Source organism: Melanaphis sacchari, unplaced genomic scaffold (genome assembly GCF_002803265.2).
Source record: "Melanaphis sacchari strain LSU unplaced genomic scaffold, SCAv2.0 Contig55_pilon_pilon, whole genome shotgun sequence".
NCBI classification, from domain to species: Eukaryota; Metazoa; Arthropoda; class Insecta; order Hemiptera; family Aphididae; genus Melanaphis; species Melanaphis sacchari.
This window is the reverse complement of record NW_020271389.1, coordinates 747,111-767,597: the sequence shown is the minus strand read 5'-3', so window position 1 is coordinate 767,597 and position 20,487 is coordinate 747,111. Positions and strand designations below refer to the sequence as shown.

Below are 20,487 nucleotides of genomic sequence, written 5' to 3'. Positions count from 1 at the left end.
TAGTATTTTTTTATTAAAAATATTTCATCAGCAATAATCGGTGATAACAGTGACTTAAGTAATGACAAACATCTAAAATGCAAAGGATAAATACTATCTAATTTTGTATTTTTTTTTTTAAATTTTCTAAAATTAATATGTTTTATCATACTTAAGAAACTGTTTTGTACTAACAATGTGTCTTATATGCAATACTTATTTTTCAATGTGATTAATTATAAAAATATTGTTTTGATAACTTTTATATAATAATTATTTTAATATTATATTAAATATTATGGTTCAAAAAAATATATAGTTACTTAAATTTATAATATTTATGTTTTGTAAATATCACTAAATCTTCAGGATTATTTGAACCATTCTTAGTAATATATATTTTTTTTTACCCCCTGTTTAACCATTTTTTGTTAATGACGTCAGTGCACACTGATTATTATTATTTTTTATCCAGTTTTATTTACTTTTTACTGTGTTTAAATCATGTTAAGCCTAGTTCACAGTATTATATAACTTTTATGACCAAAACTATGTTTTTTTTTTTTTTGTTACTCCTAGATTTTTTGAGTCTTTTATTTGTTATTAAATTATTATTACAAATATTTTTTTATTTTTGTAATAATACCTATATCAATCTTCTTAGATTATTAATAATTTTTTTTTTAATATGTTTTTGAAAGCTCATTGTATTTTGTATGATGATACCTACCTTATATATTTATAATAATATATTGTCATCATCATCATAATTATTATTATTATTATTATTATTATTATTGTATTGTATTACAGGTTATAATTTATTATATATTTATATAATATATACACTCATATTTATAAATGAATATAAAAGAAAATATATATTGAACTTTAAATTTTTTTATTTATATTAATTGTGTTATAGAGTTTTGTTTTAAAGGTTCAAAAAAATCATATTTTGATTTTTGATTCAAAAAATCATACATGATTTATATAATATTGGTTTTATTTCAATTTAAAATCTTAATTTTAGTGTTATATTATATTACTTATAAATTATAAGTATAAGAATTTATAAGTATTAATAAGTAATAATAAGTTTTTATATCTATTTCTGCAAGAATCCAAAAAACATAAATAAAATAATTGTAATCATTATTTTTTTTTAGTAGTTACCCTTTTGTTTAATCGAATTTTGAGATAAATTATTTCTATTATTAAAACTTATTGAATTTAAATATTTTAAAAATTTTGTTTTTAAAAACAAGAACTAAAAAGATCATAAATTTACTTAATAATTATTTATAAAATATTTTTTTAGTGGGTTTTTAACAAAGTCAAAAATATTTTAAATGAAATTGAATAAAGTATTTTATTGATTAAAAATAATAAATATATTGATAGGAAAATAACCAGTATAGGACATAGGTATTTGAAAAGTTTAAGCAATTGTACTTCATTTGTTTCATTTAAAACACCCAATTCATATTTTTATTTTTGTTCATACTATCTATAGTTGTTTATTTAATTAAAATTATGTAGCATACAATATACATATACTTAGGAAGATTATTGATACACACTGTTTAGGTTTCATTTTGTATATAAATTAGTAATATACCTGTCGAACCCTCGCCGTTATGACAAATATAGTTCGAAATAAGTTTTTATGTAAAAAAAAACATATAAAAACAATTTAAAATGATTTAACGATTGCTGGAATAGTGGCCCCGCGAACACGCTAACAGAGTTGGTGATACATGGCTGCAGACGGTTCTTATCAGGGCAACCTTTTTAATAAGTCTGGCAAGTTGCAAGCAACGTGATCGTTATCCCTGTAGCACGCCGTGGATCAGTCCGTCGTCGTTGACTTGCCAATCGCTCGTTTGTTTGGACTGTAAGTTCTCAAGGATTTTTTTCAAGGACAGGTACCACACCACACCGGAAACCGTGCAAAATAGCACCTCGACAAAGAAACCGTCCATAACGATGACACATTCATTTCCAACGAGCTTCTCGCAATCCTGCGAACATTTATTTTAGCATATTTTTGTTTTACACGAATTCAATACAATTTCAATATTTGGTATATTCATCAATACGTGTCATATAATATATTGTGTGAATATATTATATTATAATCACTTAGGTACTAGTCTTATACCGACTAATACCCCTTAAACTGTTTTTAAAAGGAAATTTTTGTACGCAGGGTACAAAAAAAAAAAAAAAAACTGGCCTTGACTCTACCCTCAAATTATTTATTTTGTATCCACACATCATTATATAGAGTGACGGTACCGACGCTAAAGGTTTTGGTTAGATCTCGTGATCGTTCTTTGATCGAGTACTTAGGTATTCGAACAGTTTTGAATTTTTTTTTTAATATCTCGAGATATAAGCGTCTCAGCGATTCGAGGTATTGGCTTCATCACTCCTCATAACTAGCTGAAAGTCGCAATCGAGCCTAATCGATTTTTATCTTCATCCTCAAAATGTTTGCACCCACACAACGTAGAAAAATGATACCGTCGTCAAATGTTTTGATTTGACTTTGCGGAGGAAAATAAGTTTCATTTCATCCACGTGTATACTCGTAACAGTTGCTTACTTTTTTTTTTATTATCCTTACTATATAGCATAAACTTACAAAAACCGCAATATTATTTAAATTCTACGGTAGGCGATCGCTTATTTTGCCTGACCCTTAAGTAGGGTCTGCATACCAAATGTAATTTACATTCATAGATTAATATAGTTATTAGCAATTAGCGCGCCAATACTTAGTATAACTCATACTTATCATTTATTAGTTATCAGATCGTATTTAATACCAATATTAAAATCCACTTGCACAATATTGAATACCTTATCCAAAACATTATCGACTTTGCATTCAGAATTAAAAATATTGACTTCGAATCTCCGTTTTACTTTTTTATTATTAATAATAATGTTAAGTATAATTTCAATTTTATGTTTTCGATTTATAGCAGACCCCAAATTATAAATGTATCCCATGTATAAATATATTGTGTCATAATGACAAATGAGAAACTTTTAAAATATTATTATTTTCATAATGAATAATTTTGCATATTTTGCTAAGTCTGGAAGGTGTGCAAGTTTTTTGATTTTTAAGAACTGTGATGTATATCATTAAATATGGTTCCCGAGAAAGATTGTAATATTCAAGCCTTATTTGAAAAAATATTTTACGTTGGTTTCGTCATTGTCGACCATCCAGCACATATTTATCATTTTTTTTTTTTATTATGAATGCGTTTGTGGTAAGTACGTATCAACGACCAGCTTCATTAACCGTTAAAATTTTACAAATCTTTATTGCGTTAACATTTAATATTAAATGCTAATTATTTTATTAATTTAAACAAATCAGTGAACAATAAAATGTAGACTAATTTAATTGAATTGAAACAATAATCATCGATTGTTTAATTTTCTGTTTATTTGCCAATTCAGGCAAACTAAAAGTTTAATATTATGGTAGGTACTCATCTGTTACTTATCGTCCCTACACTACGCGCACATATTATACAATATTTTATCGCTATATTTTATCGACCGTCTTTCGAGTTCACATTAAACAATGATGAGGCAGAGATTTAATATTTTTGTTTTTTATTTACTTTATTTGCCGTTTTCGAAAGACACTCGATTTCTCGGTGCGTCGAACACCGTTCCACCGTCAGCATGTCGAGCAGTCCCAGAGCCACAATCCGGGATATAGCCATTCCAAAGTACCATACAGTATTCATTAGTGACATGTAAGTACCACCGATCCTAGGGTCGCTGATCCGTAGGAAAAACGATCTCACGCTTAGGTAAACGGCAACTAACAACACCTGTGGAGGTTGAGGCAAAATTAATAGATAATAATAACAAACAAAAAAAAAAGCAGCATAACAACTATAACTTTTTATCGTAACACATACCTATTAGGTAAATATTGTAAATATTTGTGGAAATCAATAATAAAAATATGATATTCAATATTGTTATTTGTATTTTATATCAGGCTAATTGTTAAATTTGTGGTTTATACATTACGCCAATTTTAAGGGTTATTCGTTTTTAAAAATATGAATAGTTGATACGGTTCGTCCGGTTGGACGACCCGTGTCGTAAATAAGTACAAATATTCATTTTATGTATTACATATTTCTATTTTCATAAAATAATTATTATATTTAACAATTTATGGGACTGCGTAAAGCGTCGATTTGTGCCGACCAGACTTGAATAAGTGGATCGGCACAATCGGGGGCGCTTGGTTTTTTAGCCGGGAACTTACCGGGCTCTAACTATTGAACGGGATATTTTTATATTACAATATATATATATATATAGGGGGTGGGATCCGGCCGATGTCGGTACAAACTTATTAAAGCGGTACTCCGACAACGAACCTGGATCGGGTAGGACAGCTTAAGTAAGCGCCTGGGGGGGTCGTGTGTTGGCTCTGACAAGGGCCGTTTATTGAATCGTCTTCGGTTTGAACGCCGACACGGTTCTTGTATTGTTGAGCGGTAACGATGTGGACAGTTATCGCCGGGCGTCTGGGTATGGCACCGTCCGTGGATCGTCGTCGTCGGATTGTACACCACTACGGGTCTTAGACCGTTGAGCGATGGCCACGTGTAGAATCAACGCCGATTGTTGGGATACGGCACCGTCGGTGGATCGTCGTCGTCGGGTCTCACGTCAGCAGTGGTCTTGTATCGTTGAGCGATATCCACGCGGGTAACCAACGCCGGACGTCTGGGTACGGCACTGTCGGGGTATCGTCGTCGTCGGGTTTCACGTCAGCAGTGGTCTTGTATCGTTGAGCGATAACCACGCGGAGAGTTAGCGTCGGTCGTCGGGTTACAGCACCGTCGGTGAATCGTCGTCGCCCGATTGTGCTGGCAGCCGTCGAGCAGTGCTTCGTTGTCGTCGGTCAGCGGTCTGGAAGTGGTCTTGGTCTTCTTCTGTTGGGTTCTATGTTGACTGTTGATAGTTTGAAGATTTGAAAAAGACTGACTAGATGGTCAAAAGTGTCCGGTATTTATACCGTCTTCGGCCATCTAGTCCGTTATTCATTGGTCCGCGTGATTCGTACTGACAGATACAAATCACACCGTTGCTCTGCTGTTTATATTTACCAGGTGTGATTTTTATCTGTCAGTCTTCCTTGTTTTACCCAATCGATATTGTTGGTCTTGAAAAAGACCTTTTTACTCATACGTACAGTTTATTCCGTAACATAGTTGTGACGATAAGGGAATTGTTCTGAATAATGTTGATTCAAAAAAGAAAAAAAGCGTGATAATCCTTCTACGATCAAAGCTCCAGTCGCTCATGTTTGGTTCAGAGATAAACGCACGTGGAAGTTATACTCTTGCACAAATTGTATAGCTCAGAGCTCTTGATAACTGTTGTTGGTGACCAAAAGTGGGCATTAACTAGTTAGTTTAATTTTTAATCAACTTATGAACTTAAGTAGCTTAATTGACAGTTTAAATAACTTAGCTTTTTGCAGTTGATATTAGAAATTATTTCAATAAAGTTATAATTTTATAAATAAAAATTGTATTTTTTTAATATCATATGGACTTCAATTGCTATATTACCTATATGAAAAAATAATATTTGTTAAATTATAAATTTGGGATGTATATAGTTTAAATTAATAAATAGTATACTATGTAAAGTAAAAGGTCATTTATTTTGCTTTGCACTGTACAATGTACATTATGATAAAAGTTCAGTAAAATTGTTTTTTATAATATAGTTAATTAGAAAGACACAATCACTCCTTATGTTATTTACATACTAATTAAAAAAAAAATAGATAAACTTTTTTTTAACTGAGTTCAATTAATATTTTTTCCATATTTAATTTTAACTTATCGAGTTTGTGTTCTTTTAATTTAACTTAATTTGAGTTAATTATTTTCATTAACTTGCCCACTTTTATTGGTAGGTAACTACTAATTAAAATTGCGTCCGTTTTACCTTTTTACACGAACAAAAATAAAAAAACGATTTGCGCTCCACGAAATATAAGTTGTAAATATATATATATATACATTTATATACTATTTAAAAATATTAATACACGGACAAATAAACATTTGAGTTTTCCAAGTATGTATTGTTGAATGTTCAAAACCGGATATCCTATAAAGTATAAGATATAATAATTTCACAACAACCGGCGTATATTTAATATAAATAACGCATATTATAATAATTAATATAGGTATATGTATGGTGTTTTATAAATTATTAATATTTTTCAATCGACGTACTGAGTGTGCAATACTGCAAGTATGAAGTCAATGTACGAGACTATATAATGTTATCATTATTAGTGGCGGTATCACTTGCAGTTAAAGTTAGTGACGAAAGACAAGATAATTATACGTATTTTTTACTTACCAGTCTCAAAATACGAAGGAATTCGAAAATCACGAAATAGTAATTCGACCAATCACTGTACTCGCCGTTCATAAAGTTCGGTGTATAGTATACGAGGACTCCCGAGGAAATTCCCAACACCAACCTACAAAAAAAAAACAAAAAAACTAACAGTTATATTATTGAGGTATGCCTAGCAGTATGCTATAATATTAAATTATGATATTTTAATAATTTAATGTTATGGCATTTATAAGTTATAACGATCAATACGGGCCGTAGACTTGGTCCGCGTTTAGAAAATTGTGTATAATGTCGTACGAGTGCAGAACGCTTTTCTGTTTAACTTTTCCCATCATAGACGTGTACCCGATAGACCTGTTTAATGTTTATTTATTATTATTTTGAGATCGTAGTTACATTTTTTTTTTCGAAAGATAAAGTCAACGCACGTGGGCACGATGCGCGCGAGGACCTCTTACGAGTATTTTATTCAGATTTTTTACGGCCGCATAAACATCCAAATCCTAGTTATTAGGGAGTCGGAAATCCTGAAAAATATTTTTGCTGTAAACTGCACATCTATATAAAATAACGTACATAAATAGACGAGTATAGCTGTAAACTCGCGTGTGCATTGGTAGGCACCTAAATGGCTGAATATCTCTAGTATGTATTAGGCATATTATGTACAGCCGGGCGCTGACAGCCGTCAAGCACTACGCGCGCCGCTTAGTAATGCTAGTAATGATAGTATGCTATGTTGCGAGAATATTATAACATTATATATAATAGAATATGAACTTTTAACTTGAAAGTTTAAATTAGAGTAAAAGTGTTAAGTGTTTTAAAATAATACACACAATTCAACACTCGTTTTGTTGTCAATAATATTAGAGTGAATATTTGATTACTTTTAGCCCTTAAATCTGATTTTGGCTTTGGTTTGAGGAGATTGGTTCTACTTTTTGAAATAATTAACACCTATCGGTGCTATTTTTTTATTAACGCCATCGGTCTAAATGACTATGGAGGAAATGTACCTTTATACTCATATTAGTACCTAAATTTTTAAAACTTATGAGCATGTTTGAAACTAGTTCTTCGTAATTATCTGCTTAATGATTACCCAAGAAATTTTCGATAACCGACACGTAACTAGACCAGGCAGAAGCTTTAGTATCATTCATATATTTTGGGAAATTAGAATCCTTGATCAGCTTACGAATTTTAGGGCCATCAAAAATTCTAGCCTTTAGTTTTTCCAAAATTAATTCGGGGAACGATCTACAAATATATTTGAAACAATTTCAATCTTTTTCTAAAGCCTTGACAAATTGCTTCATTAAGCCAAGTTTTATATGGAGTGGTAGTAAGATTATTTTTTCTCTATCCTCTAAATGGTTCGTTTATGATGTTTGCTTCACATACAGTCATATTTACTCTTAAAGGTCATGTCACTTTCTTCCAATGATTTTGTTTTGCCCTATTATCCCATAAGCAGATAAAACAAGAATGCTTGGTATATCCACTTTGTTGTCCCAGAAAGATGTTCACCATTTTAAGGTCAACACAAATTGAAAACTTGTGTTTTTAATAACAGAGCTTGTGCAAGACCATTTTAATATTTTGGTACTCTTTCGTCAAATGGGCGATTGGAAGTGATGCATATTGGTTACCATTATGGAGTAAAACACACTTCAAGCTTCTAATCGAACTGTCTATAAAAAGTCGTCAATCTTCTGGTCGAAATTCAACTCCCATTTGAAGCACAAGTCCAGGAATGTTATTACAATACACAATATTCTCATCTTCGATAAAGTAAGGAAGAAGTGTCACTTCTCTCGACCGAAAAGCTGTTTTTTTAGTTTTTGGCTTTAAACAGTTCTTTTCTTTAAGTCTGGAAGCTAAAAGTTCAGATGCTTGTTTTGACAAATTGAGGTTACCTACTCAATTAACCATTATATAAGAATAAAAATGGTCGGAAAAGATTACACATATTTAACCTAGTTTATCGTATATAAGTTATGGCCAAAAAATGAAAAATCTTAATTTTGGCATATTTAGATATTTATTATTATCTCAAAAATATGAGCCAATATGATGAAAGTATAGTATTTTATTTGAATTTAGTAATGTCAAATGAACCAATATTCATTCAAAAAACCTTGGCAACAACATTTTTTATTTTTTTTTTGTCTACCAGTGTTATTATTATTTATGCACACACACACACACACACACACACACACACACAGGTACGTTATACAATCTACTTTAATAGGTACCTGTTATTTTTTTGCTATTATTATAAGTAGATATCAAATTATTGTCTAAAATTACCAATATGGCACCGTCTTGTAAAGTATTTTCAACGGTCTCGGCCCAGACGTATATTTGGCTATAAAAATAGGAATAAAAATCTTTATTGGAATCAACGACAGATCGATCAAGGCGATGGATTCTTTTGTCATGCCGTATTCCATAAATTTTGGATTCGACACGGATGTCCCCAAGGACGAAAACGAGAACTGAAATAATAATATTTTAACCATGAAAACATACAGGTTACTGTAATATCTTAGATAATAGACAAGAATACAAATTGACAGCCACTAAAATTACTATCGAATATTATTATAATATATTTTCATCGTATTAAAAAAGTTCATTACTTCATATGCCAGCATAACTGCGGTAAATATTTTCATTGTCCGAAGATTTATGATTTTCCATAACAGTTTATACATTTGCTTGACGTCGATTTTGCTGATTTTATCGACTTGATTACATCTCTCTTTTACGAATATGGCGATAGATGCGGAGACCATAGTGTATGTTATTCCCCAAAATAATAAATATCCTGTAAGCAAATAATTATTATGCAGTAAACAGGAACTAATTTCGAACATAATAATTGAAGATGAAAAGCTGGAAACTTTCTAATGTTTCACATACTTAGGAAGCAAAATAACACGTGATGGAAAAAGCGAAACGGATATAAAGTGCAGAATATCACAAGCAAAACAAGCGTTCTACAAAAAAAAGCACCTTTTCACAGCAAACATTGTCAGCCTTAAGACAAGAAAAACTCTGATTAAAAGTTTGAAACATGGTGCTGGAGAAAAACACTGAAAATTTCCTGGACAGATAGAGTTAAAAATGAAGAAGTATTCCAAAAAATGAACGAACGAAAAGTAATATGGAAAACAATCAGGGTAAGGAGGAAAAAATAGAATGGACATATAATAAGAAACAATAAGTGGATAACAACAATAATAGAAGGAAAGATAGACGGAAACGCCAGAAGAGATAGACCAAGAACACCATTTATGAAACAAATTATAGAAGATATTGGAAAAAACTAATTACAAAGAATTAAAAGTAGCAGTTATGGATAGAGACCAATGGAGATCCATCGAAGTCATTGAACCAATCTAAGGATTGTTCAAAAAAAAAAAAAAAACAAATAATTATTGAGTAGTGGTTTTATTATTAAAGAGCGCGAGAATGCAAACAATTTCTGTAGCTGTGTATAGTTAGACGGCTAAACATTAAGCTGTCTGGAAAAATCAAATAAGACCGTTTCAATAGTGTAAAAAAGGCACTACAGAAAAACGTTCGCGTCTCATATAATGGTCGAATATTTATCTATTTTTTCTATTAAAAAGTGGATAACTTTACTCAGGTCATATCGGAGAATGGTTTTTAATTTATCACGCCAGAAGGGTGCATTAAAAAGTAGGTACTCAAATATGTGTACGACGCGATGAATGCGAAGACGTTTAACATTATGACTTTTAAAAATAGAGTTTTTCAAATCGTATTCCAATCACAAGACCGGACGTCTTTCAAATAAAAAGGAAAACAAAAAATAATCAAAATCTGACTAAGAAGTTGACGAGGCGTGAGAGTTTTTCTGGAAGAAATCTATAACTTCTTGGTTATTTTAAAATAACGTGTAAGTATAACTACGTATTTAATTATTACTACACAGATTATATCTACACAAAAGCAAAGATTATTGATTTTGTTTTAATTTTCTGCCACTTTTGCACAACTAGGACTGGGATTTTAATGCTCTAAAAATCTCAAAAATGCTTTTAAAAAATGTAAAAACGACTTAAAAAACTCAAAAAATGCATCAACTGACCTAACCTAGTTAAAAAATTGGAAAAAGTTTTAAATTATATTACAACAGAGCATTTTTTTTTTTTTTTTTTTTTAACAGTATTAATCATTGTTATTTGTTTAATTCTATTGTACTTCTGTTTTTTTAATCATTTACTCTAAAATAATAATTTAAAAAAAATTTTTATCGATGATTACTTGTTATGCTATATAATTCTCATATAAAGTCTCTTATTAATCGAAACAATTTTTGTTTATTTTATGAACAAATTGTGAAAAATGTTCTAAAAACTAAAAAAAAATGCACTCAAATTGTCAAAAAATACCCTAAAAATGTATTTAAGGTTAATTTTGTCAAAAAATGCAAAAAAAAAAAATACATTAAAATAATCAGTATCACCCAAAACACATTTTATACTTACGGACCAACGTTTCAAAAGACCAGAAAAAAAGATGCCTTTGTATTAAAAAACTCTATTCTACTTAAAACGTATTGTTTATATACTTACCTGTACTCTATCCAGCGAGAGAATATGGGCGATTAAAATCGGTTTTTTTGCGCATCTTCACGCGACACTTGCGAGCTGGTTTCAATGCGTATCCGTCACGCGGGGGGTGCGCAAAATTTGCATGTTCTCGCTCTTTGAACAGAGTATTTAATGTTATACGCGGTAAACGCATGTACAGAAAGTGCTTTACACTTATCCCGCATATAGAGGAACACGCCGCCTACTATATTATGTATTCATGTACCCGCGTTCCGTGTTCGGACAATGTTATATAATTTTAGTTTAAAACGTCAAAATTCATTTGAATATTTAATGGAATTAAAATAATTGTTTATTTACAGTACTCGTAAACCGGAAAATACTTAAAAGTACGTCCTTTAGATTAAGGACTAAGGTATGGCCGTATATATAATATTAACATGCGGATTACAAAAAAAAAAAAAAAAAAAGTAATAATTTTAAAGAATATTGATTGGAAACAAATTTACATGATATTATGTTAACGGTTACAAAAATAAAAAGCATGATAAATTATTAAAATGATTATTGGATTTTCATAGCATATTTCGTACACTGTCTAGAGAGATTTATTAAAGTATATAATATTATAATTTTAACGTACCTTGGTAATTTTCTTACTGTGTTTTAAAATATAAAATTACGATTTTAGCTGTTTTCTGAGTAATTAAGTTATTTTTATCCCTATTTAAAAGGTCGTTTGTATAAACTATAGGTACTCCCCGCAAGTTCCCAAAGTGTTTGTGTTTATTCAACAGAAAGTCAAAAAATGCATTAGATATTATAGCTTTTGCATTCAATAAACGATACACAATTTTTTTTATATATTTACATTTAAATGTGCGTTCGTGAAGATTGTAAATAATAGATGTTAATATTTGCATAAGAGAAACTTTGTTCATCAGTATGAATTGATTTTTCCTCATACATCGACGATTTAATATTCTCTATGTGTACCTACACAAATTTTGACTAAGCTGAAAATCTGCGTTCTCGTGCAACGGATTATCTGGTATAAATCGTATAACTAATGAATACTCAGCCGAAATAATTGCTTATATCAATACAATAAATCGCAAATGTTTATTTTATTTTATTTAAGCTACAAAACAATAAATTCAGGACGTGATCTTAAACGTCGAATGAATAGGTTTTCCCTTCTACAAACCATTTAATGTTCCTAAACCATAAGCTTGGCATATGCGTACCATAAATGGTATTATAACCCATAGTACAGTTTTTATATAATTGCATTTAATTTATGGGGCCATATTTCATGTAAGAACGGCTTACCTTCCATTGAAATCATGCCACCTTTTTGGGCTGTGGAACGTAGCCACTTGTTGCAAAATTTCTCAGACTCTAACAATATGAACAATACGTAGCCGAATGCTACTCCCAATGCTTGACCAGACGTATTGCACGTTGATGCGTATCTTAGGTTCTCCCTGCAAGCCCATAAATAAAAACAATACAATATTCGAATAAAAAGCGCTGTAATATTATCAGCGGTCGTTATAACCGCACATTTTCAAAAAAAAAAAAAGGTCGTCTTTCAAATACACATACGTTTATACATCAATTTTGTACAGTTTTCCCCAAATAAAACGGTTTGGTACTGCACACGCTGCAAGTATCAATAACAAACACATTTATCTAAAATCACATTTTATTTAAAAGTAACGAAATTAATTTAATAGAATATTTGAAAACACTGGAATGTACATTAATTCAAATATTATTTACTAAATATAATAATAAATAATTAACTTATTTTTTCTCATTACATGATATTGAATTATTTTTAATTATCATTGAATTCATAAGATCTTATGAGTCGAATTAATTTTACGACGATTCGTTTATCGTCATGATTAATAATAATAAATGCGTTTAATTTTTCACTGTCAACGAAATGTGTGTGGTTGTGAATTATCGACCTTCTAAATTTTGTTTTTTAACAATAGAAAAAAATGTGCGCTATATTGGACGGTTAAAAAAGTGTGGTTATGAATGCTAAGTGTGCGGTTTTGATCGACGCCTAATAGTATTTGGCTTAAATTATTTAGTCGGCGAGAAAGCTAATATATATATATATATACATAAATATATAAATATGTGTATGTAGGTACTCATACCGTAATATTATAGAGAGCTATTGATCAATACAATCTAATAAATATTATCCGTGCAATACCAACACAATAATGCGGGGTTAAGCTACCTGATGCTGATCTCCTTTGTTTACCAGCGTATTAGCCGTATACGATCAAATAGATAATATGCAAACATGAACAACCTAAGCGTGTTTAATGTGTGTGTGTGTGTGTGTGTGCTATATTAATATTGTTTGCTTTAGCTAGTGCTGCATAAACACGGGCAAACACATCCTTGATCCTCGGGTGTAAATACCTATTTCGTAAATTTTAAATGTTAGATTCGTGATTTAAATAATTAAGTGTTCATATTATAGCGCGTAGGTAGGTAGGTATATCGCTCGAAACGGAATGGAGGGCACGGTCCCAGAGCCGCCGCCCTCTCTGTGCGAGGCGGCATCGACACAGGGTGTCCGCAGTGTATTTCAGTTGTCACGGTACCTAGCTGAAGTAGAGTATCAACTAAAATTTATTAACCTACCTCCTTAACAAAGTGAGCGTCCATCCGTCGACGGCGATGTCATTAGTTGCGGCTAAAGCGTTCACACAAAAGAACGCGCACGTCAACGTGATCGTACGCGTCTCGTCCTCCATCAGCCATTTTACGTTCGACGCCACGGATATCAGCAACAGTCCTGCGTGCAAAAACACTCGTTTTTTAGACGATTATTCGGAAACTTCAAACCGAGATATTGACGTGTAGACTGTACAATGTGTGTGTGTGTGTGTGTGTGTGTGTGTACAGGTAATTTCATCGTAGGTACCTATACAACATTCTCCTGGGACTAGCCATGTCTTCCGTTTGCCCACACGACGCGAGTACATGACGTCTACCAACGGAGCCCACAATAGCTTTAAACTCCACGGTATATCGACTACACCGAACTTTGCCTGAATCGAAAATAAAAATAGGTTTTGTTGCATTAGTAATTTTTAATGACAATCGTATTCGTTAGATTATTTTCGTAAATAATAGACGCCGCAATGAAACTTAAAACGTTTACATCGTAGACGAACCGAAATATTTTTACTGCAGTCTGCTAAAAAATTAGTTGTACATCATATTATTATTACCACCAGCGATAGATAAGCACACTTCAGACAAGCAAAAGTATATTGTTTTACATAACAATAAAAACAATGTCATCTGTAATATGTGTACACCAACAAATAATACGTTAAAAGTTTCAATGTTTAAAATAGGTACTTTTTACTTTTTAGTATATAAATATCAGATTAATATAGATTTAACCAATAAAACCTAGAATTAAATTGACTATGCTATTGGCGAATGTCAGAATTTCGGATTTCTGTTTATTGATCTTGAAAAATTAAACAAATTAATTTGGTCAAAACAATGATGTTAAAAACAAAACGTTTAAATCAAATTATGCGTTAAAGTGAAATTAGTATTTGATCATTGTTCTAATTTTATTTGATTAATAAAATATAAATGATTTGAAAAAAAAACACGAAAATAATATTATTTAAATAAACTCTATAATGACGATACGTTTAAAGATTCACTTAAATTCTTCATTAACTTTTAACTTCATTTTTTAGTTATCAACATAATAAAAATTATAAATGTGATTGTGGCTCATGAAATTGTTATAATAATATGATATATCTATAATATTATTATTTATGACTGTATAGTTGACTACCGTGAGATCAATAGCTGCATAAATCAAAATTCCGAAAATGCATATTAAACAATAATATGTTGTTAAATGTATTATCAATAATATAAAATTAAATTTTTCCTAACATTAAAACACAGATTTAATACTTGCTAATATTTCAGTACTTTGAATTTTTACCATAGCAAATGGCTTATCTTGAAATTCGCAATATTACGTTTGTAAAAGCCTGCAGAACTACAATAAATCATTCCGGGGTCTGACCGAATTAATTAGTATGTATTAGAACTCACCAAAATGAATCGGCAAAAAACCGAAATCCTGACACTTACCGGTAGCTATCATTAAAGTCGATTTAATTAAATTTGGGCTTTTTCGGTATTCATACTTTTATTGTAAAATACGAACGTCCAATAAAACACACCTGCTGAACATATGAGACGTTCATGTTCTGCATGTACGTCCTAATGGCAAATGAAATCCCTATCGGTACACCTTGTAACATGTATAGCAGCACAAGTAGGGCCACATTGAGCCTGTCCCCTTTTAGGTTGGGCTTGATGTCTGTTTGAGCTTCGGACGGCGTTATGTCGTCGTCGCTACATCGCACATGGTTGTTGACACGTGCAATCACTTCTTTCCCGTTTTCTGTTGTCGGTTTCGCGATAACGACGTTCGCGTCTTGGTAAGCAGACTCTAAGTCGGCAAGTTCCACGTCCATCGATCGTTCTCACGTTTTTATAAACGATTACGTTCAATATTTTGATTGTTGAAACAAAATCTATAGACAGTTAACCTATTTAAATATATTTAATTAGGTATTTAGGTAAAACAACGACTATAATAATAATAATAATTATTATTATTATTATTATTATTATTATAATTTTAATAGGGCTTGTAAATCTATGGACTAAAAAAGTTTGAATGTACAATATGCAACTATGCTCAAATATGGACTTAAATATTCGATACAAATTTTTTGTAATTAAACAACATAAACTCGTAACTATTATGTTAATTAATTTTTCAAGCTTATAAACAAAGCTTAACAGCATTTTAATTTTTTTTTCATTTTAAATTTGTGTGAAAAAAAATTGTTTTTTTTTATTTAACGTAATTAATATTATAAAGCGATTATTAAAATATTAAATATATTATTATTATTATTTATATTAATGTTAATCAATGTTCAGCTATGTATCTTATCCGTTGGGATTTAATTCTGTACCAAACAGTGACTGCTCTAAGCTCTTCATCAAACTCTAGAGCACGCGAAACACATCGTATTAGATATACGCTACCTATTATACTCGTACACAGTACCTATATAAAATTATAATTAATTATTTATACAGATTGTTCAAACTGAACACGAGAAATATTATATTATACATGTATATCGAGTGCCGCATTGCCGTTAACAGAAGCTCGTAGCTTATCATTAAACATTTAAACCAAGAACATAAACCGATCACCTACCCGATCGTCCTTTTTATGAGTTTTAATAAAAGTCGATCGATATCGTAAGTTTTTTTTTCAAAGGGAAAAGAGAAAATTTGATTTAATATATTTTTTTTTTTACGAAGTATATTGTTTAAAACAGCTTTTTACATATCTAAAATGTTCAGTCGATTGAACACCAAATATGTTTTTTGTTTGTAAATGCGACAAATTTAAAGGACCTGTTTATATCTGTATCGTTTTAATATTTTACTTTTAACAATACGTTCAGCGATTTACTAGTCGCATCTGTTTTATATTTTAATCATCTATATTTATTATTTTTTTATTGCAAATAAACAATATTCAGTACACACATACAATTATACGAATAGTCCTCAAATTTAACATTAACATTGGATTCCTTTTATTCTAGTTTTTATACAATAAACACAGATACAAAGTAATACAATATAAAAACAATGAATGTATATTTAAATATTATACATTTTTTTAACATTTTACAGGATCTGTAAAATATTTCAAGAAAAAAGCAATTAGCTAAATCACGTTGATGAAACTTTGTTTTTAATTAGTTATTTAATTATTGTTACACGGACAAAAAATATATTTATAATAATTAATAATTATTAAGAATGGATTATTGAAAAATTCATATCTTTTAGTTTTTATTTAGGTATTTCGATTAATTTATCGTTAATGCGAAAGGTATTTTTAAAGTTCGAGTAGTAGTAGAATAGTGAAGGTCTTATAAAATCTACAATAAGCTAATTTTAATTTGTCAACTACTTTTTTTATGCAAAGATTCTGCAAAGATAATCTGTATAAAATATGAAGACAATTATCAGTATTTATGTATAATTTAACTAGAAAAAAAATGTATCTATTAATACTCTGTATTTATATCTATTATAAAGTGTACAAAAAATAATAAAATTATATTAATTGAATTATTTAATTAGATATTTTTTAGAACTTACTCTATTTAGTATTTTATTATTTATTTTTTTGATGAATAATTATAAATGAATAATTTAAAAAGTTCTATTTTAATGAAACTAATTTAAGTTCTTTGATTCTGCATTGCATTTTTATATATTTTTATACAATTTTGTTATGATGTTTAAAACTTTTACGTAGCTGACACTTTGTATATTTGAATTTCCATAAATTCTACCTCGAAGAATAATTTATTCATTCAACGTATTATTAATATTTAGAGCGTGAAACTTTTTGTCTATGAGAACTTCTCAGTATGTGCACAGAATGTTTTGACGATTTCTCATAGACTTATCGCTTAATTCAATACTTCATTCATGTATTTTTAAACGTTCTTTTAGCTGACATTTAAAAATAGATTTCGTTAATTTTATTTCGATGCAATTTTTTATTTTTTGCGAAGAATCATTTGGTTTTAAATATTTAAATATTATAGAAGCAGAGCGATGAATTTATTGATTTTACAATATATGTTTTTTTTTCTGTCTGTCATCACCTTTTGGGGCAATAAAAATGCTTTGATTCTTAATAATAGGGGGAGAGGGCTGCTAGTAGAAAATTAAATCTAGTTGGTACACTATGCCGAGAAAAAATGCTCAAAAATTTAGCATAAAATCCCTTAAAAGTTGTTAATGTTTCAATTAAAAAATATTTGAAATCTATAATCACAATTTTTTTTTGTAATCGTTTAAAGTTAGGATTTTTGATAAAGTTCATAAAAATCGCAAAAATTATTTTGCATTTAAAAATACATAAAGTTTTTTATTTTTATATATAAGATTTAAAAAACTTGTTACAACGCTCTTTATTAGTTTTTCAACCCATAATTGAAAAAAAAATGATACTGGAAAGCCAAATCAATTTTTCATAAGAATTTCAAGTTTAAATGTTAACGATATTCGATATTTACTAAAAAAATAATTATTTTTCGTTACGGTTTTTATATTTTATTGTATTTCAAAAAAATATGATAATAGATACTGGAAAGTTGAAAATTTCACTAAATGTTTATATTGTTATTTTTATTATAAGATAAATGTTAATTATTTAATTTATTATAATTTAAAGACTTTATTCGCGGGAATCTATATCATTGAATTCAAATTTAATACACCTTTTATAATGGTTCATTCGAAATCTAATGTACCAGAATTATACCTACTCACCTATCTTTTTTTAATTATAATTTTAAAGTTTTTTCTTTAAAAAACGTTTTAATAAGAAAATCGATAAGCAGATAAGAATAATTTTCATTATTTAGTCATTAAAGGATGGTTATTAAGATTATATAACATTAATGATTTTTTAGGAAACTTGCAAAGACATAATCACTAATTCATAACTGTATAATATATCATAAGGAGAAAATATTAATTTTTCTAAAACAATAATACACCCAAGTTGCGTAATATTTTAATATTAATATCGTATGACTACATAGAAGTGTTTTGATCAAAAATTATGATGAAATATAAAATCAAATTTATCACTTTAATTTTTATTTAGGTATTTAAATAACTGTTAGTACATTTAATAAAAATAAATAACTAAATATTCATGCAAAGTTAATGTATAATCTAAAAGTCAGTGTATTATTGTTTTTATTTATTTTCACATTTTAGGTTTATATCCCTAAAAAAAAACAAAGAACTAGTGAATTATTTAACTAATTAATTAAATTTAACGAAACAATATATACATGACAGTAAATGTTCCAATAAAACCAAGTTTTTTTACTTGATAGATTTTCTTTGTATTAAATCATTATATTTTTAAAATTTTAAAATGCACTTATTCATTTTTTTTGGCAGCTGAAAGTTGAACGATTGACTGCACCACAATACACAATTGATGTATTGTAGGAACAAACGCTATTCAAAATAACAGGCACGTTAAACGGTCTTGAAATTTCGTTTTGGACAGAAAAGTGATTTGCGGACGATACGCATGAATACATTTTTGGCCGGTTACTATGCAAGTGAAGTACGTAAACAATTCGTTTGCCAAGTCCGCCCCGATCTTGGTAATGATTTATAAGTTACAACAAAATACAAAATGTCTTGAACAAGTTGAAAACAACGAAAATGTTTATTATGTGTCAATATGGGTGGAACTAAGAGAGACATATATTGTTAGCCTTTCTTAACCATACAAAACGTGTCAAAAAATAACAACGTTTTAACGTTTTTTTACAACATATTTATGAAGATAATTTAATATGAAAGGTATATTATTTGTTGTTAGAAACCAGTCACCAACTGCATTAAAGTAGTAATTTTAATTTGTTTAATATTTTCTTTATTTTAACAATAATATTTAATTTTATTTATTAATAAAACTAATTTTTTATTCGTAGTAATTTTTGGCGAAAATTGGAATTTTTAATAGAAAATAATTACTGTTTCTAAATAATTGTTTGATAAAATCCAAACGAAAATTTGTCTTTATGATTTATTTAAATCTTAAAAATTATTTACTATCATTACTTGAATCAAACTTTTATTGTTTAATTTATTGAATTTATGGTATGTTAAAGTAAAATATTTACCTGTAAGTAATATGTAGAGTGGTATAAGTAATATAGCTTTTAGATTTTTTTTTACCAACAGTTAATGCATATCTACATGTTGTCTAGTCTTGTGATTTATGCAAATTATATGTTTTTGTTTACCAACAATTGAAAGAGCGGTTAATACGATACTTATTTTATCACTGCAGTTATAAAATCGGGTTTTTAAATATTAAACAAAATAAAAGAAAACCGAAAAAGCTTAAAGAATTTTTACAATTTAATGTGGTTGACTATTGTGTGATGAATATGAGCGATATTTCAATACTTGACGTCAACTGTAAAGCAACGGAAATTAACATAATATTTCTATTTGTTATTCCTATCTATAATTTAAATTTAAAATGTTATCAGCTATAACAGTATATAAATCATACACCAGGGGTGTCCAAACTTCTGCGAAGACTAAGCCATGTCATGTGAGTAGAAGTTATTGTGAGTCAAATATACGTACATTTCAATAATAATACGTACATTATTCAATTAAAATAATTTGTTCTCTTAATATATACATTTAATTAAAATGAACGCTGCATTAAAAATTATCGCGGGCCGCGGGTTAGACACTTCTGTCATACATTTTTGTTTTATGTTTT

At 29.2% G+C, this 20,487-nt stretch overlaps 1 protein-coding gene across 2 annotated transcripts; it reads right to left on the bottom strand.

The window, feature by feature from the left end:
* Positions 1 to 1,490: 1,490 nt before the first annotated feature.
* On the bottom strand, positions 1,491 to 20,156 carry LOC112599856 (acetyl-coenzyme A transporter 1-like). 2 transcript variants are annotated; one of them, XM_025346934.1, is made up of 10 exons: positions 19,871 to 20,156; positions 15,284 to 15,655; positions 13,981 to 14,107; positions 13,698 to 13,851; positions 12,354 to 12,508; positions 9,078 to 9,265; positions 8,746 to 8,933; positions 6,424 to 6,547; positions 3,630 to 3,845; positions 1,491 to 2,003 (listed from the first exon to the last, which is right to left on the bottom strand). In XM_025346934.1, exons 2-10 carry the CDS (start codon positions 15,578 to 15,580, stop codon positions 1,809 to 1,811), a joined length of 1,644 nt encoding a protein of 547 aa, XP_025202719.1. In that variant the 5' UTR covers positions 15,581 to 15,655; positions 19,871 to 20,156; the 3' UTR covers positions 1,491 to 1,808. The 2 variants fall into 2 exon arrangements, with proteins under 2 accessions (XP_025202719.1, XP_025202720.1); XM_025346935.1 differs by having other exon boundaries at positions 15,284 to 15,640.
* Positions 20,157 to 20,487: the final 331 nt, after the last annotated feature.